The sequence below is a fragment of the Ammospiza caudacuta genome, chromosome 7, assembly GCF_027887145.1.
Source record: "Ammospiza caudacuta isolate bAmmCau1 chromosome 7, bAmmCau1.pri, whole genome shotgun sequence".
NCBI lineage: Eukaryota > Metazoa > Chordata > Aves > Passeriformes > Passerellidae > Ammospiza > Ammospiza caudacuta.
Window position 1 is genome coordinate 19,916,384 of NC_080599.1, and position 26,428 is coordinate 19,942,811.

At 49.6% G+C, this 26,428-nt stretch overlaps 1 protein-coding gene across 2 annotated transcripts in view; it reads right to left on the reverse strand.

The window, feature by feature from the left end:
• Positions 1-1,395: 1,395 nt before the first annotated feature.
• PBX1 (PBX homeobox 1) overlaps positions 1,396-26,428 on the reverse strand; it is a 130,416-nt gene continuing 105,383 nt past the window's right edge. Inside the window, exons 4-9 of one of the 2 annotated variants that reach the window (XM_058808286.1) lie at positions 25,396-25,586; positions 22,997-23,132; positions 19,867-20,026; positions 12,511-12,623; positions 10,872-10,961; positions 1,396-3,792 (exon numbers count right to left, since the gene is read on the reverse strand). In XM_058808286.1, the coding sequence (XP_058664269.1) occupies positions 3,700-3,792; positions 10,872-10,961; positions 12,511-12,623; positions 19,867-20,026; positions 22,997-23,132; positions 25,396-25,586 (783 nt within the window). In that variant the 3' untranslated portion in view covers positions 1,396-3,699. The remainder of the gene's footprint in view (positions 3,793-10,871; positions 10,962-12,510; positions 12,624-19,866; positions 20,027-22,996; positions 23,133-25,395; positions 25,587-26,428) is intronic. The other variant, XM_058808287.1, reaches the window with a different exon arrangement.

Here is a 26,428-nt window from a genome sequence, read left to right on the forward strand (position 1 = left end):
ATGTTTTGGGAGAAAACTGAAGTGATGCCAACCAGCACCTTCCTCAGGGCTTCTCCTTGAACCCCACTCTGCATTCACTGGGATTTGGGGCTGGATTTGGGACATTGTGGCCACGTCCCACCCCTTGTCCCAGCTCAGGGCTCGGGGCCAGGCTCTGAGACCCCATCTCCAGCAAGGTGAGGTTGGATCATTCCTTACCCCGAATCCCTCGGTTTTGGGACACTGGGATTCAGGGAGGAGAACCAACCACGGCCACGTTTGGGAAGGATTCCTGCCCTTTCATCATCACCTCCAGGAGCTCAGCAACACGCCCAGAATGGAGGCTGGAACCTGTGGAACCCCACAAGGGGGGCTCAGGGCTTGACTCCCCCCAACCACCTCCCCAAAACCCCCGGGAATTCCATCTCTTTCCAGAGGTGAAATCCCACAGCTCAACCCCACAGCAGCCACACCAGGATCCTCTGGAGCCGGGGTCTGAAAGGAGTGGGGAGGAAATCCTTCCCCAAAAACACCAGCATCACTTTTCACATCACTCTGTCCACAGCTCAAAAGCGCAGGGGAGGTGGCAAGGCCATCGTCTCGGACAGGTCAAAATAAACTCAGCATCATCATCAGCATCATCATCATCATCATCATCATCATCATCATCAAAGCCCCCTCCCCCCCATCTCAAACAAGGCAAAAAAATAATAAAAAAGAAAACCCCAACAAAAAGGTTCATTTCTGGGTCTCAACGTTAAGAAACATAAAGTGTTAGACTGTACCTATTAATGCTCACTATTCCAACCATTTTTTTTCTTTTTAAAGTTTTACAAAATGAATTACCGTCACTTTTTAAACATTGTGTAAGAAGAAATGAGTGTGCACAACTCTACACTTTTCTAGCATTCTTGAACTAATTCACAAATGCGAGAAAATGGAAAAAAAACCCAAACCATGGGAAAAAACAAACAAACAAAAAAAAAGGAGGATGAATGTAGGTAGTTTGATGTTATAAACTATACAGGAATGAAGCGCTTGTTGCCACAGAAAGAACAGGGATGGGACCTTCCCCCTGTTCAATTTTGCGTGCTAAGAGGGTCATTTTTTATTCTTTTATTATAAACACTATTAAATTCCGACTGCGTTTTTGGTTTTTTTTTCTCCTTTATCTGAATATACAAGAACATTCATTATCAAATGTTCGTTATCATCAATACTACAAAGAACGAGACACAAATCGCAAGAAACAATGGAAAATGTTAATAAAGCTGAAAGAATCGTCGAGTTTTTTTTTTGTGATTTTTTTTCATTTTTATTTTTTTTGAGTTTCTGCAGGTTTTTTTTGTTTGTGTTTTTTTTGTGGTTTTTTTTTTTTTTTTGTTTTGTTTTGTTTTTTTTTTTTTTGGTATCGAAGTCAGGTTTTTCTGGGCAGAAAAGAGAAATAATAATAATAAAAAAAAAGAAGAAGAAAAAAAACCCCACAACACTCAGGGCTGGAGCAGGGCGAGGAGGAGAATGGGGAGGAGAAATAAAACAAAAAAAAATTAAAAAAAAAATAAAAAAAGCAAAGGAAAAGGCAAGCCAACATAAACTGAAGGGACCAAGCGGGGAACCCAGGAGGGGATTTGCAAAGTACCGTGGAGGAGCAAGGGGCAGCCCCAGCGTGTTTTGGCTCATTCCCAGGTGCTTTCCAAAGGGATTGGTGGCATTCCTGCAGGCAGAGCACTGCTGTGGCTCAGCAGGAGAGGCCCAAGCCAGTCCTGTGCCCCTGGAACGCTGTGCCAGGACAGGTTCATGTCAAATAAGCTTCAAGTGGACAAAAGGCAGATGGGAAGACGAGGAGGAAAGTGGAAAGGTGCAGAGCTGGGGAAAGTGGGCAGCACCTCCCGACTGTCCTGGCAGGAAAACAACCTTCTCCATGCTCCTAGCACGCAGCTGGGAGGCAGCCCCAGGCTCTTCATGCCACATCCTGCTCTGCCCACTCTGCCATGGATGCCAAAGGAGCAGGAGTGTCACTGCTGGACACATGACACACCTGTGCTGCAAGGTGACAGCGTGCTGGAGCTGCAGCCACACCACCAAGGACCATGATTTTTTCCAGCAGAAGGGTGGAAGTATTTTTGGCAGAGCTTTAATTTTAAATGGTTTCTGTTTAACGCTGCTCGGCGCTGGCAGCTCCCACCTGGAGACCAGCACAAGCAGGGTGGGTATGGACATTCAACAGCGTGAGGAACTGATCCCAGGGCATCCTGGCATCCACCATGAGCTGCCAGACATCCTGCACCCTCACCAGTGTCACCACACCCAGGGTCTTGGTGCGGGCTGGCTCAGCCTCCTCGTGCCCACGGAAAGAACCGATGGCCACAAGTCGCACCCTGGCACGAAGCTCAGGGAAGCTGGTGCTGCCTCTTGCTGCTCTTCCATGGAGCCACATCCTCCCAGCACCAGCCTGAAGGGGCAGGATGAAGCCTTGCTTGCCAGCCACCACTGCTTGTCCCAACAGTGGGCCAGAAAAGCTGGGCAGAAAGTCCCGTGAGTCCTTCCATGGCCACTGCCTAGGTAACTCCTAGGGTCAAACCAGCAGCTCCAGCACCCAGACATCCCACAGAGGGGCAGCCTCCCGTCCTACAGAGCAAACCTGTGGTGTGAAGAGCTACCAAAAGCACCCAAGACACTCACCGCAGCACTTCCAGCCCCTGGCATTCTGCTGCCCATCCCTCACTGCTGGCTTTGGGAACGCAGCGGGGTGGCACAAACCTCTGTGGGTGCTGCCTGAACTGGGGACACAGCTCCTCCTGGAAATGGGAGCCAACACCCCGTGGCACTGCTCTCCACCAGCAGCCTCTCTAGGTGCTGTGAGAGCTGCTGGTGTCCCACCAGCCATCCATGCCTGATCCCACACAGCTCCTGGAGGTGTTACCGGTGATGGCCGCTTCTCACCTGCCTCTGCCTCCCTTCCTTCCCTCCTCTTCTCCCCTCCAGGCAGGACAGCAGGGCTCCACAGCTCATCCAGGTCACAGCAGCCAGTGGGAGGGATGCTTGGCTGGGAAGGGCTGGCACTGGGAATTTCCCCAGTGCTGGCAATGGGAACGGTACCTTTTGGGAGCGAGGGGGAGCACGCTGGCTCCTTCTACGTGCACGGGGGCTGTGCCACCTGCCCCGTGCCTGCAGCAACTGAGGGACAGCTCACAGGGCAGGGCTGAGTGAGGGAAGCTGCAAAGATGAGGAGGGAGCAGATTCCCTACGGTGGCAATTCCCTACGGAGAGGTAGCGTTAAAGGAAGGGGGGCAGGGGCTGCCTGCTGGCGAGGGAGCGAGATGTGACTGAGGTACATTTGTAGCTCCTCAGAAAGACACCCAGCACGAGGCTGTACACTACTCTGGGCTTGCTTTGTGTGGTGGTGGTGGTGGTGGATTTTTGCTTTTCCTCCTTAAAATCCTTCTAGCTTGGGTGGGAAGCGGGGAGGGGAAGGGAGCGGTGTCGTGGCGGTGGTGGGGAGGGGGACAGCGGCTTCTACCCAGAAAAGAAAGGGAAGAGAGTATAAAGAAGTGTCCAGATTGGCTGAAAAAAGCATCCCGACGAAGAGAAGAGAAGGAGTCTTCTTGTGTGTGCTGATTGGGTTCACCTCCAGTCTGACTGCTGCGGTGTTAGGAGAGGCCCCCTCCTCTCCCGCCCCCGCCGGGGCCGGCTCAGCCAGGGATGCAATTTGCTGGGAGATCAGTTGGAGGTATCAGAGTGAACGCTGCCAGGGCCTTCTGTGGGGGAGGTCACCGACGATGGGGTAGTAGCGTCTTGCCAACCTCCATTAGCCTGAAGGGAGGGATGCACACACACACACAGACATCAGTCACAAGCAGCCCTACCCAAGGCACCCATCCACCTCAGATCCGCCCCCTTCTCCCGCAGCTGGGACTGCTGTAGGAGGCAAAGATGTCCCCTCTGATTCCCCCATCCCACCCCACATAGGGCTCCATCAGGCTCCATCCCAGGGCAGAAACATTTCTGTTGAAAACAGATTTTGATAAACTGTAAATGCTCACAGAAAGTTCATCCCTTAAAAAAAAAAACCAGCGTATTTCTCCAGAACCCTGAGCTCTGGTTGTTTGGGGCTTTTTAACCCCTGATTATAACTCTTCCTCATATGGAAGAAAGAAAATAGCAAACAGAATGAGCAGCCTGAATGTTATCTGAACACAAGCGCTGTGAACGTGCAGGACAAGCAGTGCGTCCCACTGAACTGCTGAGCTGAGCTGTGTCCCCCACAAAAGCTCCCCATCCCCGCCTCACCGAGGCAAACAGAGCCACAGAGGTGCCAACACTATATCCCATCTGAGGGCTCATGCAGCAAACCACGGCACGCAGGTTGATTCTTCTCCTAAAGACAGATGCAGAGCCAAACATTCTGCAGGCGCTGCAGAGCTGAGCTCCGGAGGGCCGCGGGCAGGAGCCGGCAGCGCACAGAAGCTGCTCCTCGGCCGCTGCCATCCCCTCTGGAGAGGAGCAGATGTCGCACCCAACCTCCTGTGCCTGCTCTGACATTGATTCAGTGCTTGGCAAATTAATCCTTCCCGAGCGCTGCCCCAGCTCCAGTTGGCAGCAGTGGCTCTCCTGCTTTAGACACGCCCGGGCTGCTCTGCCCACTGCGGCTGCCTGGCCTGTCCCACTGCCTGCTGCAGCCTCCAGCTGGGACCCTGCACGCCCCACAGGGCTCAGGGGAGAAAATCTCCCCACCCTGATGGTACTTTAGGTTTTAAGTGTTTCTGTTCCATTTTTAGCTTTATATTAAGTGGTACTGGGATCTTTTCACAGGGTGGTGAAGACAAAACAATCCTGTTCTAGCTGGAGACTCAGGGACAATCTCTTCAAACTTCAGGCCCAAAGCATAAACAACGTGAGGAGGGTAGGCAAGCAAGCAAGGAGGATGAAACTTCATAATTTGAAGCTATTAATTAGACAGTTAACTCCTAAAATGGACTAAAACTTATAAAAATGTGAGATCTTGTGACCAAGCCCTCTTTTGCTTCCATTTTGGAGCCATCCAGGTACTGCCAGGGTATGGCTTTTGAAGGCACTTCAATAAATCTCCACTTTATTCCTCTTAACTCTGTCTAGCCTCTGTTCCAGCTCCTTAAGGCATCACTGAGGTGCTGCTGCCCAGCCCCTGCCTGCCTGAGAGGCTGCTGTGATGGGAGCAAAGAGTTGACAGGCAGGAGAACTCACGTTTGAAGAATCACACCACCTCCCAGCAGGACACACACAAAGCAAACAAGACAAGAGGTGTGTGCACGCCCCTTGCTGTGCCCGTGTGCTCTTCCATACCTGCATGGCAGCAAAGGGGCTCAGGCAACAGCAGGCAAAGCAGGAATCACGACCTCAGCTTGCTCACAGGTTAGCAAACCCCACTCTGCTCCACCTCGCGTGACACCAGACGATGCCCGAGCATCACCAGCCCCGTGTACCCCATGCCCACTGCCCTCAGCAGCTCCCACCCAGAGCCAGGCCCTGACCCACCATCCCTGCTCTCCCCAGGAGGCAATACCCACCCTTACACATCTTGGACTGCTGCAAGAGGCAGCAATTACTGTAGATTATCAGCCCGACAATGACAGGCCGCGTAAAGAGAGACACAGAGCCAACTCCGCCGCCCCGAGACTGGCATATTCAAGTACACTTAGGACATTAATAGCAATTTACGTGCCATCAGTGAGAGAGAACCACAATAGCTGTGCTGGCAGCCTCTTATTACCAAGCCTGTTATTTGTTGGAGTTACAAGCTATAATCACAACAGAAACTTTCAAAACCCTTATCTTGCGTGACGCACCAAATCTATTTCAGAGCCGTAATTGCTATGTCACCGGAGAGTTTGCTGCTTAATGCACTCAGATGCCATTTAGTGTTTGCAGGGTCGTTACAGGAGCAGGAGGGGGGAGAGGAGAGCAGTGGGGGCCCGTGGAGGAGCAGGGCTCTGGCCCTATTGTGCTCGACTATTTTTAGCCTTTTTCTTTTTTGCCTGCCAGCCACAGAAGCAATCGAGCGGCGGCTTCACGTTCGGCACCCAAAATCCTTGGAAGGTACAGCAGATTGGAAATGAGCCTTCCTGTACTTCAGGAATTTGTGTGGCTGAACAAAACCAGTAGGAAGTCAAGGGGATGTTGGGGAGAAGCCAGTGTGGCCTGCGAAGGCTGCAAGTTGTGGGTCAAGTGATAGAAAGGAGGACCCAAGGTTGGCTCTGACCCAAGGTTGGCTCTCACATGTGGACACCATCCTTTGGTATGGAAAAGTCCTCCATGAGGAGGCTGGATCCTTCCCCAGGCAGAGGGCATGCAGAACCATCTCCACTCATCCTGGAGATCACCCCATTGCTGCATGCATCAAGCCACATGTGGGATCCATCCAGTTCCACCCAGATGGCTCTACCTCTTCCACGCAAGGAGATCCCCTGGGGTTTGACTGCAATAAATCAGTTAGGGTCTCCCTCAAAGACAAGGGAGTCTTTTGAGGAGGCTGCTCCTCCTTGCCGAGCCCCTGCACACGGCTGTGACTTCTTCAGGAGGGGCAGATGCCAAAGACAGAGCAGTGGTCTCCAGGACATCTCCTCAGATGTCACCTTCTGGTGCCAGAGCACAGGCAAAGCCTTGGTGACTGTCCAAATATGGAGCCTCAGTGAAAGACTGCTGAACCAACTGGTTTGATGCCCAATTCCACAGGTCTCAGCATTTTTGTCACCTCCAGTAAGTCTGGCTGGCTCCCTGCCCGGGCCTCCTACGTGGGGCTGGGAGATGACTTTCTGCCAACTTTTAAAGACTCCTTCTGCTTAGCAAGGAGGCTGTCTCAGCACCCCACCTCCTGTGGCCAAATCCTTGTCCCCCAACAATGGCACAGGGTGTCACAACAGCCTCCAAACACACCAGTTACCAGCCTGGCTGGTCTGACAGAGCAGCCTCAGTGCCTTTTCAGACCTCTCACAGCTCCTAAAAGCTTTGTCAGGGCCTCCTTACAATAAGCACTGAAGGTCTTATCACACACCCGAGGATCCAGCCTGGGGAGGACATCCCTTCCCAAGGGTCATGGCCAGGCATCCATGGCCATCAGAACACACCAAGGCATCCCTTAGGGATGGAGCCTGTGCACTGAAACCCTGCCAGACCAACTTCCATACTCCAGCTGGTGGTCAGGACCATGAACCAAAACTTGACCATGATGGTGAACTGCAGCTGGCTGAGGAGCAGAGCAACAACTTTTTTCCCAAGGCTCGACTTTTTCAATCAAAAGATCTCAGGTCAAATAAGGAGCTCTCGGCTTCTTCTTGTACCAATCCTTGCTGACAAGAGTGGATCCAAAATTCCTTGTCACACCCTGCCCATGGGCACCACCATCCAGGTCACACACACGCTGCACAGCAGCAGTTTTAAATCAAAACCTTCACTCTCTCTCATGAACTTTAAAAACAGCTCATCTACATGTTTAAATCATCTGGAAATTAAATTAAGTGCAAAACCAAATTTCTGAAAGGCTTTAAGATGACTGTAGTTCACTCGTTCAGTAGCATATGGGGGAAGTAGAACTCTTGGTGGATTTACAGTCATAGGGCAGTGGCAGCAAAGGTGATGTTTTGGGGTAGGGCACTCCAGAGGACTGTGGCAATAAACATCCAGCTTCTACTGGAACCCAACAGAACCTGAGCTTTCATAAATGCTTTGAAATCTTGAGGGACCTCCTGGATACACATGTGGACCCCCATGAACAACCACTGTCCAGACAGCCCAGACATTTAACAACTCTCACCTCACGGTGCAAAACCTCAAAGTTTGCCAAAAGGCAAACCCCCAAACCCCCAAACCTCCCAAAGGATTTAACATTTAATAAATCTCACCTCATGGTGCAAGACCCTACAGCCTCAGAGTTTGCCAAAAGGGGTGGCTTGTTGCTATAGGACACGAAAGAACACAAGCTCACACTGCTGTTCTCAAGGTGAAGAAAAAAGGGAAGATTAATTTCTGACTCCAATATTTATAGTTTTCCAAAAACGACAGAGGATTGGAGGGTGACAGTGCCACCTGTCCAATGATACTGGTCAAACCAACAGTCCATCAACTTTCTCCTCCTCCATAAAGGAATGCAAAACTGAGTTATTCACAGAAAGTGTGTGAGAAAGTTCACTACAAGAACGTCAACATCACAAGGTTTAGAAAATCTTTAAAAAACAGGGTGACAGTGGCTCACACCCCAAACCTCCCAAAAGGAGGGGAGGTCCCTGCTTCTTCTGAGTGTGACCCAGGCTGGGTATCCACAGCACAGCTCCTCCACTGTCAGTGTCCCCATCCCTTGCTGGGAGTGCTGCTGTCCCCACCTGTGCAGGAGAGGGCTCAGCTCTCCCTCTGCCTCAGCCGTGGGTCACAGCACTGGTGATGGCTGGGATATTGCCCATTATCCTGCTAACGATGCAGAACCAGCTCCAGCCCTTCCTGCCCTCGGAGCAGCCTGTCAGCCACAGCAGCACAGCCTCCCAGGGAGCTGGGCTGTGGGTAGATCCCTCTCCTCAGCTGTCACGACTTACATGCGTTTAAAAATTCATCCTCCATCAAGGAAGGCAAAAACCCCGAGCGCTGTTGTCTCTCCTGCCAAGGTTCCCAGCAGTGGAGCTGGGCAACCTGCTGCTGACTGCCCGGTGCTGACGGGCTCCATGGATGGCTTAAGCTCAGCCCCGTGCAGACATCACTGTGACAGGGCCCCTGACTGGGTTTCGGCTCATCTCCTCCCGGCAGCTCGCGGGGACGCGCGGGTGATGTGGGGATGGCAGCTTCGTGTGGCACAGCTCTGTTCCGTGCTCCTCCTCGCTGTGGAAGGGTTCAGGGAAAGGCAGGGAAGCCCTCCCTGCCTGTTGGACACGGTCTGCACCGAGGAGTTCCCCAGTCACCCCTGAGGAGTGCTTCCAAAAGGGCAGCCACACCTCAGGGTGCACAAACTGGGACCTCAGTGGGTGGGAAGACATTAAGTGACATCCCATCCCTGGCTGGGATACAGGGCAAACAAACAGGCAATCCAGAAGGTGCTTCCTAAACTGTCTGCTCAGCTCTGGATTACTGCCTCATTCATCATGCCTACCACAGCTTTGTGGGGAACTGAGGAGTCACCCACATGCTGCAGTCCCTTTGCCAACCTGCCCCTCTCTTGACATCATCCAGTATGGGTCAGTTTGGGCTCCTGCCCTCCCTGAGAACCAGCCTGAGAAGAGAAGGGACGCCAAACATGCCAGGTCACCATTTGGGATGCACAGATCCCCTGCCACTCTCAGTTCACCAGTCCTCATTGCTACTCATGGGAACATTGGTTCTCCCACAGAGAATCACAGCCAGAAACACCAGCCCAGCTCTCCCTGTCCTATTCAGCTTTTGAGTTTTTGCTGTCTCTTCCTTCTTCTCTCCCCAGTCACCCCCTCCCTGCCTCACAATCCCCAGCAGCAACTCTCCCCCCCAAATTTTGGCTTAACCCAGCCCACTGTTATTTTCCAAGCCAACTGCAACTGTAATCAGTTCAGCCTCTTTCCTTGGGGGTATTTTAATTTATACAAAAGTATCATCTCTTATCATGATCAGCCCGCGATTCATTTACTCTCCAAGTATTAAAAAGCCAGAAAGGGAATAAATTCAGCACACGGAGAAATTAATGCGGAACGATAGGCTCTTTCATGTGGCATTTCCAAGTGCCGTTTTTGCAAGGGGCTTATGTAATGAGACATAATTATCTGCACATGTTCAATTACATTACTTCACAAATCCTCCCTGCCTCTGCCTGCTGACGTCAAGTCGCCCACTAAGCCCTGGTGACTGCAGAGAGGGGAGCAGAGCCCCCCGTCCCAGGGCACCCCTCTCTGCATGCTGGTGGTGGCTGTCCTGCAAGATGGTCACATGCCAGGTGACAAATGGCCCTGTGGACTGCAGAGTGATGGGACTGGCTGGCAATGGCATCATGCTGGAGTCACCACCATCCCACCCAGAGGATCAGCACCTCTCTGACCAGTTCAAGGCTATCTCCACCATTGGTGTCCCCATCCTCCTCTGTGCCACCCCGGACACCGCTGCCACCACCCACTCAGCGCTCACAGCCTCCTTTTCCAGGCCGCCCTCCTCTCCCAGCTTGCTGTCACTGCTGCTGAGAGGGTGGACGATTGATCTGAGAAATGAAGTTGGATTGCTGTCCCGAATCTACACTGGGTTCTCCTTGTGTGTGTCTGATCGATTTCCCCCTGTGCGACACAGCTTGTCGCTACGAATTTTCATGCTAGTCAGAACCCGCCAGCGCACCCAAGAACAAGGAGAAGATGCTCCAGAGACCGCCCTCCCCCTCGCATCCTCCCCCAGCCCGCTTGGGCGAGGTTTCCTTGGGTTGACGCTTGTTGGCTTTGTGGGCTTTTTTCCTTTTCCATTCGCAACCGCCATCGCTGCCGTGCCCGCATCGCCGCCGCGCTCTCAGACCCTGGCCGGGGACGGGTTATTTTTAACCGTGCAGGGCGGTGCCACCAGCATGGAGCCACCTCGTTTGCGGTGACATTGCCCACCATGGCCACGGGAGGTGTCACCTGTTTAGCAGCTCCGTGCGTGGCCGCAGGTGGCGGGGGGACGATGATGGGCTGTGACAGTGCGAGACGCCAGCTGCCTGCGCGCTGCCTGCCCCGGCACCGCCACTTTTTTTGTGGGCAGAGCTGCGCCGCTGGCGTGACCGATACTGAAGCAATAAACTAGGTGACCGTAAAAGCAAAGACAAGTCCTACTAAGTGGCATTCTGAGCCCTATGGCTTTGAAATAATTGGCAGTGAGAGAACAAAAATGATAGAAAAAAATAAATAACAACCCAAAAGACCAGAACCCGAGCCTGTTTTTTTCCTTACACTGATGCCCTGCGGACTATACATCTGACTTGCCGCGAGTCCGTCACTGTATCCTCCTGTCTGGCTGATAACATGGCGAAGGGTATCCACCTAAACAGACCAACAACAACAAAAACACAAATTAGAGGGAAGGAAAGGTTAGTGGCCAAAGCTGCTTCCGTTCATCTTTGGCAAGATAAAAGCAAACAAATACGAATAACAATGATTGTGGTCACCATCGTAATAAAAATAAAGGTGTACGTTCGGAGAGGGATCAAAGAGAGCTGCAGCTGGTCTTGTGGAAAGAAATGAGCCAGAGGACCTCTCCTGCCTCCCTCACCATCCCCTGCCCGCCCCAGCAGCCCTGTCACACTCTCCTTGGTCCCATGTCCTTTGACAGAAAGAGTGGGGAGGGAGAACAGCATGACAAGTGCGGGATGGCATCTCCTGGAGCACACTGTTGCAGCCATCTCCAGCATCGTGCTCAAGGACACACCTTTCTACCCCTACCCCCTTCCACCCCTGACCCCAAGCACTGCTCACAGTGAAGTGCAGAAGCAGCAGAAGGAGATCTTTGGAGTTGGCTGAGCGCCTCCATGGTGGAGGGCCCAGAAAGGAAATGTACCTACCATGGCAAAGGCACCAGCAGCTCTCCTCTGGGTGCCCCATTCCTCTCCCTCAGACCCCAGCCCCAGCCCCAGCGGTGGCACACGTGGTGAGCACATCTCACTGCCCATGATGATGTGTGCTCCATGTTCAGCCCCAGGGGGAGCAGCCGCAGCTTTGGAGAGTTCTCCTTGCCCAATGCAGAAGTGTCAGAGTGGCTGTCATCTCTCAGCACAGAGCAGAGCCTTAGATGCCAGAGAGGGGACTTGTGGCATATCTGGACATTGGATGGGAGGTGGGAGATCTGAGTGAAATCCTGGCTATTTTAAATTCTTTCTTTTGGCCCCAAGCATGGGTTGATGTTTCAGCATTGCTGCTCAAAGCTCCCTTGCTCTCTCCTCCTGGTATATACAGGGGTGGTGTGAGTGCCTGTGCTTTGGGGAGGTGGGGAGATGGTCAAGGGTGGCTTTTAATTATAAAAGAATAAATTAAAAAAAATTATCTACATATTTGAACATTTATTGCCTTTCAGCAGACACCTAGTTTGGCATCAAAGGAGTAAGTGGAAGTCTTGGAAAACGAGACACCAGTCCAAACATCTGGCCCATTCCCTTGGAAGAATAAAGCAAGCAGAACCTAAACCTGAGCTGCTTTTGTTTGACTTTGTGCCTGTTCTTCTACACCTTCTCTCCTCCTAGTACGACTATCAAGCCAGAGCCAAATGCATTCACAAAGTGTGGGCAAGTCTCCTCAAGACCATGGTTGTTGGTTTGGTTGGGTGTTTGGTTTTGGTTTCTTTTGGATTGTTTTTCGGTTTGGTTTTTTTTCTTTTTTTTTTGGTGGTTGCTCCTGTTGCTTTTTTTTTTTTTTTTTTTTTGGTTGGTTGGTTGGTTTTTTGGTTTGGTTTGCCTTTTTTTTTTTTTTAAAGTGTTGGTTGGTTGATTTGTGCTGGTTGAGATTTGCTCTTTTCAGGCGGGAGGGAGAAGTGCCAATACAATCAAAGGCTCCTCCAACACTAATGCATTCACTGGCAGTACATCGGATGGGTCCCTACCTGTGACTGCACGTTGGCTCCAACCTGGGCCCCTTGGTAAGAATCCCCATTGAGAGACTGCACGCTCATGAACAAATCTCCAGAGTTTGACATGTTAAAAGAACTGGAAGAACCTGGAAAGGAAAGAGTGAGGCACCTGAATCACAGAAAGGAAAAAGATCCACCCCATGACTGTCAGCCAAGAGGAAGGAACAACATGCAAAGCAACCACAAAAACAAAAACACACAGTCAGGTTAGTAGTATGAAGAACAGAGCAAGCAAAAAAAAAAAAAAAAGGATGCACTCTTGAGGTTATTCAAAGCCACATCTTGTTACAGCTCAATGCCAAGAACATTCTTCAACAGCTCCTCAGCTGGAGGAAGGATTCTTCATGCTTTTGACTGAGACAAACAAAATACAGCCTGGAGGACTTGGACAGCATCAGAATCCTTCAGACAGCTCTGAAGGACCCCAGTTGTTGGAGGTGTCCACCCAGCAGACTGTACTAGAGACCAGAATTACCCAAAAAAGCCCTGCTGTCAAGAGCAGAAGCCTTTGCAGCAGGTGAACCAAGCCCGTGCTGAGAAGCTCAGACAGGGTGGGTAATTCTAGCCTGAACTGCTCCCTGCAGGGTGAGACATCCAGAGCCCATCCGGCCCCATGGCTGGAGCTTTGGCTGAGCCACGTGGGGCTCTGTGAGGGAGTGCTGCATGGGGTTTGCCTTCAGGACATCAGGAACCCATCACTGGTGGGAACTGTTGAGCACCAGGAGAAAAGGCTCACAAAAATGTGAAGGCGCCTGGGTTAAACTCCCAGTGCCCATCACGCTGGCAAAAGTCTTTCATTGTGAGAGAACACAAGGGTGTCCAGCCCTCCTGGGCCAGCTGTCCCAGAAGAACAAGCTCTGGAAGCAAATTCCCCACTGCATGCACCAGTCGTCGGTGTTACGCTAAAAAATTGTAACAGTGAAGACAACTGGGTGGGATCAGGAGAAAAAAAATCATAAATGAAAAGAAAAAATAAATCACGCCTTTGCAGAAATAAAAGTTTTGTGCCTCCAGCTTTGAGAGATATCTGAGCACCTCCTCAACCACTCAACAGAAGAAACAAACCCATTGTGTAACTGTAAGGCAGGGAAGGCAGCAAGGGGGTTAAAATAAATAAAAAGGTTTTATGGGATTATTTCAGAATTTATCGTGCAGATCAGCGCATTAAGTGTGAGACAGCTCAACGTGCAAGGTTTAGTTATACATGACGTTAGCCTTGGAAAGGAGAGACTTCAGGGGCCCAGGTCAGCTATGCTTTCAGCTCCAGTCCCAAATGTACTCTCATCATCTACACTGCCATTTCCAGCTTGGAACACTGGCAACCACAGTCCTGGTGGAACTGCCCAACTATGGCTCATGTGTATGCTCTGAGAAATGCCTGGCAATCCCCCTCCCTTTGCTGGACAGGGAGGAAACAGGGACAAGGCTCCTCTGAAGGAAACCACCTCTGACAGAGGTCAGGGAGCAGGTGGGAGGTCGATGCTGGAGACTTTATATTCACTACATTCTCTGCTGCTCTCTTAGTGACCAGCTCTTTTGTTAGTTCTCAGAATCCAAGGAAAGCAGAAACATCACTGCTAAATACAACACTCAAGACAGTCAAGAGAAAGACTCATCTTGAGCACAGTGAGACCTGGATCAGGACCCTCCCACTGGTGCTCTGTGAAGCCAGGAATAGCTCATTGTCTGTGCTCACTGTCAACATGCCCAACCTGTTCCTGTTCCAGGGAGCGATCCCACAGCGCTGCGTAAAACAACCGGGACTAGTCAGGAGGCAGCTGTAACCATCACCTCCTCTGCTCAGCTGGCAAAGGGCTCCTGTCACTTCCCAACCTCTCAGGTTACTTGCCACTTTGAAGGCAAAAAACGTAGAGAAATGAGCTGGCAGACTGGGGCCAGCCCCCCCGACAGTGCTCAACTCTTGTGTGAAGATGGGCACGTTTCACACACACAAAGATGCTTCAGACCCCGTTTTCTGCTGCTGAGAACCAAAAGACTCTGCAGCTACCCCTCACAAGAGGCAGAGAATATTTCCCTCCTCTTTTGAGGTGAGCAGAAATCTTTGAGATCACACAAATAATCAGTGGCAGAGCTGGAGAGAGGACTCTGGAATCCCTAAGCACCTGACATGGCACTGCTATCACTCTGCCCCCAGCTGAGCAACATTTCATCCCACCTTCCCCTACACCAAAAGAAAATTACAACAACAATAACAAATAAAAATGCCATAAACTTAACTGATATTTTATTGAAACTTAACAAACCTGGCCATAAAATTGAGACTGGGAGGGAGGAAATAAAAATAAACAAACAGCCACAAACTCTAGTTCTGAAGAGCGACGGTGTCTTGGAAATCATGAGGAGCGCTGGAAATGTCACTTACAAGATATACACTGCTATTGGCAAGGGGTGTTTTTACAATATATGTGCATATCTAAACAGTAAATATGTCTTGCTGCTGATGTGGATGCAGAGATAAATATGCGCATAGCAATGGCCCCCGTGTATGGATGCATTTGGATCAGAGCTGTAATTGCAGAGCCCTCTGCACTGCCACTGCTGCTTCAGCACTCGCTGTCTCTGCACTCACCACACCCAAAATCACAGCAGCCCCAAGCCTGAGACACAGCTAAGAGGGCCTGATGCACCCAGCTGGGAGAGAGGGCAGCAGGGTGAAGAGCCCTGAAAATTTAATCTCAGATATCCTCCACAGAGATAAGATCCAGGAATCTGGCTCATGGTCCTGGACACAATTGTCCCAACCTTTCTCAGACAGGCGTTTCAGACCCAGCATGTGCACGTTTGCTTCTTGCTGCTAGCACCTACAGGACCTACAGTCAAGTCCTTCCACTAGAGGAGGCCCCATTGTAAATCTAACCTGTCCCTCTAAAGGCTCCTGTCCTGAATGCACCACAGGTGTTTTGGGTGGCTGTAATTTGGTCTGGGGATCCTCAGGAATTGAGAAGTTGTAAATGAGAGAAGCTCATCTTTGAGCTTCTCAATCCCAATTTTCCATTGCTCTTCACATTTTTGAAAATGTGAGTCGAGGAGGAAAGCGCTCTGATCTTGGCATGGAAGTCCCTGGAATTATTGTGGGTAGATAAAAAAACCTATCAGAAAACCCATGGTTACAGCAGGGTGGAAGAGTATTTTATCTTCAGCACCCAGACATCTTTTTAAAGGCAAGATTTATCCCCACTATTCCTTGGTGCTGAGTTTCTATCAGCACCAGCTTTAGAAGGAATGCTGGAAATGTCTGAGCAAACTCTGGCGGTCAAATCTTGCTCTGGATGAAAGCCTACATCAAAACAATGCCTGCTAAGAGATTTCTTCCACCCCTAACACCTCTGATGAGCAAAGCCCACCTCAATTTTGCCTCCATTTCAAAAGTCTTCACAAACTTGACCATTGGTGTCTTTCGAACCACTTTTTCAGCTCTTCAGAGGGCTTCTCTGATGTCTTCTGTGTTCTGACAGTCTCAACTTCCACCTCCAATTTTTCAGGACCTCTAGTAAGTACTTTTCTCTAAAGTATCTGACAATTTGAATGGCACCACAAATAAACAAACAGGGTAATGGTGTTCACTGGAGCTGAAATCAATCCATCCTCATCTGCTGCCTCATTCCACCTACCACCAACAAGAGAGATCCAGCTGAACCTCCGAGGTGACTTTGGTCATGTCCACAAGATTCCTAGTTGAAGCCAACAGCAATAACATACATACATGCATAGAGAGCATAAGATTTATGCCTCCTGTGACTTTTTGTGGTGCCTCTACAGTGGCAAAAAATGAGGGAAGAATGTAGTGATGGACTGTGTAGCTCCTTAGCTGGACAAAGCCACAGTGCAGGTCCAAAAGCCAGGGATGATCCAGCAGGGTATTTGTTCTTTTTCACTTGCCAAACACTGAGGACAGTGAAGGCATGACCAGAACAGAGTCCTCTCCAGTGGTGTGTTCTAGACACAAATGGAAGAAGGCAGAGAAGACACCTGTGCCTGATGAAGTACATTTCCAGGCAGCAGCTTCACAAGAAGATTTTTACAAAAAAGAATGAGCAGGTAAAAAAAAAACACCTCAGGACAATTTTGGCTGCCCTGCATTCAAGATTTCACTGGATGCCATCACCTGTGCACGGCCCTTGAGGAATCCAGCTGGCAGAAGGCTCTGCCCACATAAAACAGCTTTCATTTGCCATGTGGTTTCTGTGCTGAGATTGTCCAGGAAATCAAAGTGAGGATGGGGAGTTGTTAGCCCAAATGAGCCAGACTTCTCAGCTTATGTGAACATCTGGCCGATAAAGCCCAGCCGCGCGGTTGCAGATGAAAAGGTGTTTGACATTCAGGCCTGGGTGACTGAGGATGGGGGACCCTGCTCTCAACCTGCCAGATGGCCAGACAGATGCAATCCTTGCCCTTGTCAATGTGTGGCCAATCTCTTTGACTGACTGTAGCCATTCACTGATCTCAAGTAACGTGGGCATCAATGAGAGAACAGATGGGCCTGCGTGGCCACAGCAGAAATGAATTTAGCTCCTGTCCCAGGTCCCACTGCATCCAGCACCACCTCCTCTTCCAACATCACAGCCCTCCAGGGACTGCACTGTTGGTCATTTCATTCTCATGACCTGTCCTCTGCTCACTTTCTTTCCACATGATCTATAGTGTATTTGAACCAGGAAGTTCTACAAATTCCCAGGAAGTCCTACCATTGTTCAGGCTACTTCCTCACCAAAATCTCAGCCAATGGTGTGGGAACATAAAGAAGTCCACGGTGTAAAAGGAGAGGCATTGGCCATTTTAGTTTTTCACCTCTTCATCAGCTTCCACAATCCTCCCTGGAGAATCCAGCACATCTGATGGCTCATGGTCCTGGACACAATTGTCCCAATCTTTCTCAGGTATTTCAGACCCAACACGTGCAGGTTTGCTTCTTGCTGCTAGGACCTACAGGACAACTTGAAGCAGGGGAAATCACATGGTGTCCTCAGGACACGTCTTTGTCCCAAAATGTGACCATGCAGGGATGCCTGGCTGAGCTGTAACATCTGTGTGGTTCAGCTGGGTGGATCTCAACTGTCACGAGATAAAAATCCCACACAATTCCAGCTGTCTTCTCACGAGAGGACCTGCAAGGACACCCAAACCCACCGCCTCTGCAAGCTGACCCAGAGCACCTGGGGCCTCTCCCCACTGCTGCAGCATTACAGGCAGGGAGTGGGACCTGGGCCAGGTGAGGAACACTTTATCTGTAAGCACAAGAAGGATCTCTGTGGCCTGCAAGCTCCACTTTACTGTTTTAGCACCGCTGACACTTCAGGCACGTGAAAAGAGGTCAATGACTCCAGACTGCAGACAAGTGAGCCACAAAGAGGACCCAGGAGCTCAAGTTTTCCCTGTTAATAACAGGACTGTTTGTCCTTTCTTGAAAGAGCAGTGTTATCCAGGGATTATCTCAGCTGTTTACTGCAGGGCACTGGCCAATTTATCTCTGAAACAACTGTGTTACTGCCTGTGGGGAAGGCGAGGAAACAGCCTTGCTCTGGAGCACTATTTAACCAGTCAGACACTGAGGAAATGCTTTTTCTCCTATGTGCAGCCCAGATCCAGACCCACTCAGGCAATCTGAAGCTGTTCCCTTGCTATTCCAGGCCTTTGGATCTGACTCCAGCTGAAGAAAGAGGAAAAGAAGGAAAGCTGCATCTCTTTGGTCCAGACTGATGTGGGCTGCAGGAGAGCATCATAGGCAGCAGGCCTCTCCCTCCACACACACAATTCTGCCCTCTCCAGCAGAATTCCCTCCAGCATTTTCTACAGGAGGTGTTAACACCAGGAAAGCCCACCTGACCAGGTATTTTGTGTGAGCTCTTTGGAAAGAATGACATTTTTGAAAATTGGCTGAGAGATTGGGAGGGTAACAAAAATCCCCAAACCAAAAAGAATCAAACAAAACTCCAGCAAACTGTCTCTGCAGAGCTCTGCTGCATCCACCTAAGCCCTCAGAGCACGTGAGGCAGAGCAGACAGCCCTGGGTGAGGAAGAGGTGGGAGAGATTGTCCTGGCCAGAGAGCCATGTCCCTTTGTTTGACCCCTGGCTGCCAAATCCTCCAGAGCCAGGGGTGTTTCTGGAGTGTGATTCCTCTGATACCAGCAGAAGCAGGTGATGCTCACTACAGAAGCACGTCCTGATGGCAGCCAGCATCTGCATGGCCTGTGTGACATCCTGCTGCCCACCATCCTCTTTGCTCCGTTCCTGCCTCTCTGATAACACCAAGCATCACATCCCCATGGAAGGGCATCGTGAGCAAACACTCAGCTCAAAGGCTCAAGAGTGGCACATTCCCACTTTCCCTCCCACCCCTAAAAAGAAAACAGGCACACAGATATTTGCATGGATTACAAAGTGTATGGCACCCATGAAGTTTTGCTTTTTTTTCCCTCTCCTTGCAAACAAATCCCAATTTTCCATTGCTCTTGGATCCTTTTTGGGTTGGCCAACCTTGCAGCAGGCACCAGGCATGAACTGAGCATCATTCTCTAGCAGAGGAGTCGAAATCTGGGCAAAGTGCTCTGTGCCTTTGACTCTCAAAACAAACAAATGGAAACCACAGCAAATGGGAAGGAAGAGGGGAAAGGGAAGGGAATGACCCATGAATTTCTCTGGATTGCACTGACACAAAGGGAAAATAAAATTCACACAGAGCACACTCTTGCAGGTGATCCAGACACTGTCATGTGAGCAATCAAAAGAGATAACCACAACAAAAGGAAAATCAAAGGATAAAAAATCTAGCCAAAACAACCCCCAAAATGGCATGAGCTAGGACATCTCAGAAATGCTGTGGTTTGTCTATTAGGATCACTCATGCTTTCAGCCCCAGTGAAATAAAATCATTACACAATAACTTCTCTATTACTCTTTTTCTCTCCCCAAAGTGCAAGCAATCCCAGCCATGGTTTGTGGACCACTTTTCTGGTTTTGTGTTTACCATCCATGCATATAACCCCCACCACAGCACCACCAGTCACAAGGTATAATCACATCCTTTTTTCCAACAAGAAACAGAACATGGAAGGGGAAGAGTGAAAAAAAGAGAAAATAGGGAGAAGAAAGCAAAGAAAATAAAGTACCCCCACAAAAAATCCACCAAACAAAACCCATTTCCCTTTTTCGTTTTTTTTTTTTTTTTTTAAGACCACAAAAGTGAGCAAACCAGACCCAGAGAATAAAAGCTGAAACAACCAAAAGGAGAAAACAAGAGAAAGTATGAGGGAGAACAAACAAAAGCCCAAACACTGACAACCCAAAATACAAGAAAAATCAAAACTAACCAGCTGAATTGGGAGTTGAGGGTGAGTTAGCCTGGCTTCCATGGGCTGACACGTTGGTAGCCGTGACAGCTGTTTTGGCAGCATAAATATTGGCTTCCTCTTGAAATTTACCTATGTTCTTCTTGTACCGGATTCTCTTATTTCCAAACCAGTTTGATACCTAGAGTGAGTTCAAGAGAAGACAAGGACAAGTTAAGGTTTCAGCTCTGCCAAGTGCACACCTGGGTGAGGAAGGTGGATTAGCTCAGGTTAAACAGTGCAGATTCTTTCCCCCCTCAGTTTTCCAAGCACCTTCCACTCGTGCGTGCCACACAAATATCAGGAAATGTGATGGGAGCCCCTTGGGAGCGCTGGGTTTGTGTGGGTGTAGCTGGTTCTGCTATAGATGAGATGATCCACAGGAACCACTAGGCCCACCCCACAAAAACCTTAAGATGGATTCAAAAAATCACAACAAAGTCAATTGACCCCAAAGTTGCACAATTTGAGAACAGGTGTGTGTAATTTTTATTTGCCTCCTCCTCAGTTATCCCTTTGATGGGATAGATGCCCTGATTGATCAGAGAATCAAATGGGGACTGGCTGACACAAAGAATTGCCTCAGCATCAGCAAAACTCTCTTTTTATCCATCTGAGGGGAATCAGGGCACAAAGCCAGAAGTGGATGCTCTTCATCCAACTGAGCTTGGCTTTGCAAGATTTAGCATGAGCCAGGAACTTCAGGGGAAGGATGCAGAAGGAGCACAGGACTTGTCCTAAAACCTAACTCTGGTCTCAGGAAAAGAAGTGTGTGCCTTGGGAAGGGCTGGAAGACATTTCCACTGTGTTTGCCCAGAGACATGCTGATGACATTCCTGTTCATTTCTGGGCACTATCTCACACTGAACTATTTCAGACATGGGAAAGATTCAACCCTACAGCTTGAGAAGCAGCTCTCAGCTTCTTCAACAGCACTGAACACAGAGAATCAGGGTAATGCCTTCCTATGTGCAGGTCTCTAAGCAGAAGACAACTTCCAGCCACTACTGACTTTCTTTCAGAGAGCTCATCAGGATAAAGGGAATGGGCAAATGAGGAGGATGCTGCAGCTCTCCTGAAAGGTTCCAACACTCCCAGGATTGCTTGGAGCTGCAATTTTGAGCTAGCAAGACCAACCCCTTCAGTGAGATTCCAAGGGTATTCTCCCTTTGCTTGCTGGTGAGCAAGTACATCAGTGCTCCCTCTTCCAAATAAACTGAGCAAGAGCTAAAGACACAGAACACAATAATGGATGCTCATCCTTTGAAGCCCATGATTTCTTCCTTATCTTAGGGGAAGCTTGGGTTTGGTGTTGATAACTGAAACCCATAAGCTTTTATTCCTATGCTGCTTTCTATCTGCAGTGCTTATCAGAGCATCCAGCAGCTTCCACACAGAAGTGGCTTCATACACCAATTTAATGGCTACTGAGCTACAGGTGTCCAACCCTGCAGAGCAGGACAGAGAAAATACACCCTGCAGAGACTCAGATCAGCACCCAGCCCAGATCTGGGAGTGAACATTTTGATGGCACCACCAGGAGCTGGTGCTGTTGGCAAAGAGCTGCATTCCACCTCTTGGTCCAGCTTTGTCACTAGTGACAATGTGCTCCATCATGATCTTCCCACATGGACATCTCCTCATGACTGCTCTTCCCATCCTGGGTGAACTCTGAGCACCACGGGGCAGGAGGTTGGAATATCCATCCACCACAACCTATCTGCATTCCAAAATCTGTGAAGCACCTGCCTAATCTGCTCAGACTCCGAGTTCAGATCAACCCTGCTCAGGACTAGCACACATTCATTCATGGGACCTGTGCTCCCACTTAGTCTCAGCAAAACCAGACCTGGATGTGTGCTTGTTTCTGCCTTACTTGGATGAAGAAGGGAGGCAGGTCCTGGAGACAGGCACAAAGCAGCCTTGATACAGCAGGCTCAAAACCCCCTCCTAAGTGCAGCACTTCTCCTGGGCATTTTGTCTTTGCAAAGAAGTTGTAAGTGTGAACAGATAAATTAGAAGTGAGAGGGGAAGCACTGGGACAGCTGGAGCTTTCCTTAAGCCAATATGTGCTGTCTCCTGTAGGTAACTCTGGGAAGAAGCAACGTTTGGGTCTTGCAGCCCAGGGGAGGCAACTGGAGTCACTCAGCAGGCACTCAGCACGGTGATGACACCTTCCCCTGGATGCTGCTGCTCCTGCTGAAGGCAGACACGCTCCCACAAGGACACCAGATGCTGCTGCTGCTGTCTGCAGTTTACTCAAGTGACGAGCAGGCACGTGCCTGGGGCTGGGAAGCAGCCCAAGGCAGGGAATGCCACGGGAGCCCAGAGGGGCTGCTAAGCTCATGTGAGGACAAGCCTACCACAGGCCACAGAAACTGGTTCTCAATCACACAGCCTGCTCCAAAAAGGAGAGGAAATAAAGAAGGGCAATGTATGGCTGAATGTTTCAAGGGCTGGCTGTGCTACTCACAGATCACAGCAGCTCCCAGGTCAAAGCTACAGACTCCAGGAACTATGTGGCTTCCTTGAACATATGGAAAGAATTCATGTTGTTGTTCTGAGGGATGTGCAAGTCAGGGAGATGTCATGATCTGCACCACAAGGGTAATGACTGAGAGAAATGACCCTGAGAAATCCCACCCTCCCTGAGCACAAACTGTACCTGCTGCACCCAGATCCTTCCCACTGTGACTTGTCCATTCTATCTTATCAAGCAAAACCTGCACAACTCTTCCTGATGCTTTTAATTCCCTGAATAAAGGACTTTCAGATCAAACAAGCTCTTCTTGCAGGCCAGGCCAGCACTAATTCCTTGAGGAGACTTTGCCCCTCTGGGTGCTGCCACATCATTTCTGGGTTGTCACACCTTGGCTGCACACACAGCTCCATGGAGCCTTCATACCTCCTAAATCCACCCTCAGACTTTCCTTTTCCATCCATGGCTTCAATCTGCAAGTGCCATCTGCACTCCCACCCACTCTCACTAACCTGCACTAAACTGATTTAATGATTAAATGCTCAACACTGGGCATGGCTGACTGGTCTGAGGTCTGGGATTCCCTTGCCCATGCTGAGGTTTCCCACTGGTGCAGGCTTTGAGCTCTCTCACCTGTGAGACTGTGATGCCACATTTCTTGGCTAGCTCTTCTTTGGCTTCCTCACTGGGATAAGGGTTGCTGAGATGGGAATAGAAATACTCATTCAGGATTTCCGTGGCTTGCTTGTTGAAGTTTCGTCTCTTCCGCCTTCACGTGAAGAAAGAGTGGGAAACAGAAGGAAAAGGAAAGAGAATGAGCACCAGGGATGCAAAAATAGAACGCAATTTTAGATACTCTTGAGTTTCCCACTTTCCTCCCTTCCCTCTGTGCTTGCATGGAGGGCAAGAACCGTGGCCAGAAGGTTCTGATTTGCTCCTTGCTGGTCACAGCTCTCTCAGCACCTCTCAAAGCCAGCAAGTCTCCATCTCAAATTCATCACTGTGTCCTCCAGCTCACAGCACAGTCTGAAAGCTGGCATGCAGCTCCTCCACCTGGGAAGGTGACTCCTGACACCTGGCTGTCGTGACCACAGACAGTGCTGCTCTGCAAAGCTCTGTGCTGAGGAAGCAGAGCTGGATATATCCTTGGGGAAGTTATTCCATTCACACCTAGGCATTATTATCTGTCTGCCATCTCTTGTACCCCTGGTGTGGCTGCCTCTCCTCTCCATAGCAAGCTATAGCCCAAGCTGCAGTCTGCACCTAACCAGCTTGGGAAATGAAATAATTTTACAGCAAATTGAAAATCTGGGACAATAAAAACAGTGGGAAAAGAATGGGAATCTAGGGGGGACGGGAGGATAAACTTTCATCCCTAACTGAAGTGCATGTTTTCACCACAGAGGCTTGTTGCAATGTGCCACAGGATTTCCCTCTGCCACAGCAAAACCAGGATGTGCAATTCTCAGGGTACAGCTGGGAGCCTCACCCATGAGTGTTTTGAATTGCAGTCCCCTCCCCTGCTGAGCCACAGACCACTAAGAGATAAAGAATTCACAGAATTCCCAGAATGACCGGGTTGGAAGAGACCTTCAAGATCATCGAGTCCAACCCATGCCCTAACACCTTAACTAGACCATGGCAAAAAAGAAGGCAAAAACCCCTCTGGCTCAATGTCCCAGACTGCAAGGCAAGATGTATTCTGTTACCATCTGTATGGCACTTGTCTTCTATTAAGTGGGCAGTTTTCCTTATCTCTTCCACACCCACTCCTCCCTCTGGAGTGGGGGGAACATCTGCTGATAACAGCTATTGAATGTCACTGCATGGCTGATAAGAACTACAGCATCCCATTGGGGGATGTGAGCCAGAGGGAGGAGCCAAGCATTGCTACCTGGATACAATCTGAGGTTTCAAGCATTGCTACCCAGATATAATCCAGAGGTTTTGAGACACCAGCACGGCTTCTCCACTGGATTCCCCAGAGGAACAGAAGCTGTCTCTTCTTCCACTGGATCTTCAGAGAAAGAATCCATCCTTCTCTACAGATCCCTGCTCCAGCAGAACCACCCCTGACACTGCAGGAGGGCTGCAGCCACAATTCCAATGGGACTGCCACCAACACCCTGACCCACAGGGTGTCAGGTTGGGTTCTGACTCTGTCAGTGTTGTTCTAGTGTACTGCAGTGTTTATTTTATCCTTTTATTTTCTTCCCTAGTGAAGAACTGTTATTTCCTGCTCCCATATTTTTTGCCTGAGAGCCCCTTAATTTAAAATTTATAGCAATTCGGAGGGAGAGGGGTTTTACATTCTCCATTTCAGGGGAGGCTCCTGCCTTCCTTAGCAGACTCCTCTCTTTCCAAACTAAGACACTCAAGACACAGCTCTTCAGCTGGGCCTTCATTTTACTCCAGAACCAAACCTGGGCAACAAACCTCCCAGCTGGAGGTCTGTGTACAAATCATGAATGGGATGGGGCTGCTGTGGAACGTGCCTTGAGCTGTTTGATTTTCCAGCATCAGTCTCATTCCGTGGTTATTACAATGGGAAGATGCCAGCAGCTCACATCCCAGGCAGCAGAATAAGAACTCAATGTTACAACTTACTTTATAAGTTTTTTGACCAATCACACAAAGCAAAAGCACATTGACAGTAGTTCATTCCAACCACTATAAGCACACTTTGGTTAAACAATGCTTGCTTATTTTGAATACAACACCTGCTTGTAAGCCTTAAAACACAATGCACAGAGCTCCATTATTAATGTTAGAACTTCCTAATATCTCTCTAGATATACTTTTCTGTAGCTTAGGGAGTTATTCTAGCCAAGCGTTAATACACAGACCATTGTTCTATTTGTCCTTGCTTTTCTACTTTTTAAATAATTTTCCTGCTGACCTATCTCATGGCTACTGCTTAGCTCCAATCCAGCTCTGCTGTCTTTGAGGCCAGCTTTCCCAAACCCCTCTGATTTTATGGATTCCCACCCCAAAGGGCACTGCAGGAAGGTCTGGTGGTGTTGTGGGCTCACCGTGCGTCCAGGAACCGCGAGCGCAGGATCATGACGGCCTCGCACGTGCTCTGCTTCAGCTGCATCTGGATGGAGCTGAACTTGCGGTGGATGATGCTCACCATGCGCTCGATCTCCTTGGGCGAGATGGGCCGGGTCCGGCTCTGCTCGCGCAGCAGGTTCATCACGTGCGTGGTGAACTCGTTGCACGCCTGGCACGGCAGGAAAAGCAAAAGAAACCCCAGGATGGGAAGGTCATTCGGTGGTGTTGAGCACGGGGCAGAGGCAGCGTGGCTGCAGGAGGAGATGGGAGCGCAAGCTGTGGAAATTTAGGGCACTGGGAATATTTCTCTGTCTGCTCTGGGGTGTCTTGACCCCCAGGGGAGTGTCGCAGACATCTTTCATGGAAAATCCTTTCCTTAGGATTTTTCCTTCTGAGAAGCTGAGAGACCTCAGGAACAAAATGTAAACATTGATTATCTGCTGCTGTGGAATGCAACAGGTGCATCTGTGATTGCCCCATGTTAAATGTTTGTAATTAATGGCCAATCACAGTCAGCTGGCTCAGATAGAGAGTCTGAGCCACAAGCCTTTGTTATCATTCTTTCTTTTTCTATTCTTAGCTAGCCTTCTCATGAAATCCTTTCTTCTATTCTTTTAGTATAGTTTTAATATAATATATATAATAAAATAATAAATCAAGCCTTCTGAAACACGGAGTCAGATCCTCGTTTCTTCCCTCATCCTAAGACCCCTGTGAACACTGTCACAGGGGAGCACTGACTTTGACCCTCATTCATGGAGAAAGTTTCCCAGACTTCAAGATAGACTGGAATCTACAAAAGTGTGAAATAGATTATAGAGAGCAGTGCAGGTGTGTCACTGGGTGAGAAATTTAGGGTTTGGGGTTTTTAGTGTGCTGTGGATGGCAGCAGATGGAGGGCACAGGGTGTCATCCTGGGCTTCTTCTTTATGCTTCTTTCTTCTTCTTCATGGGTTTGGGTGGCATTTTGTAATTGGGCAGAAAAGTCCCCATTGTGGGCTCTGTGGGATC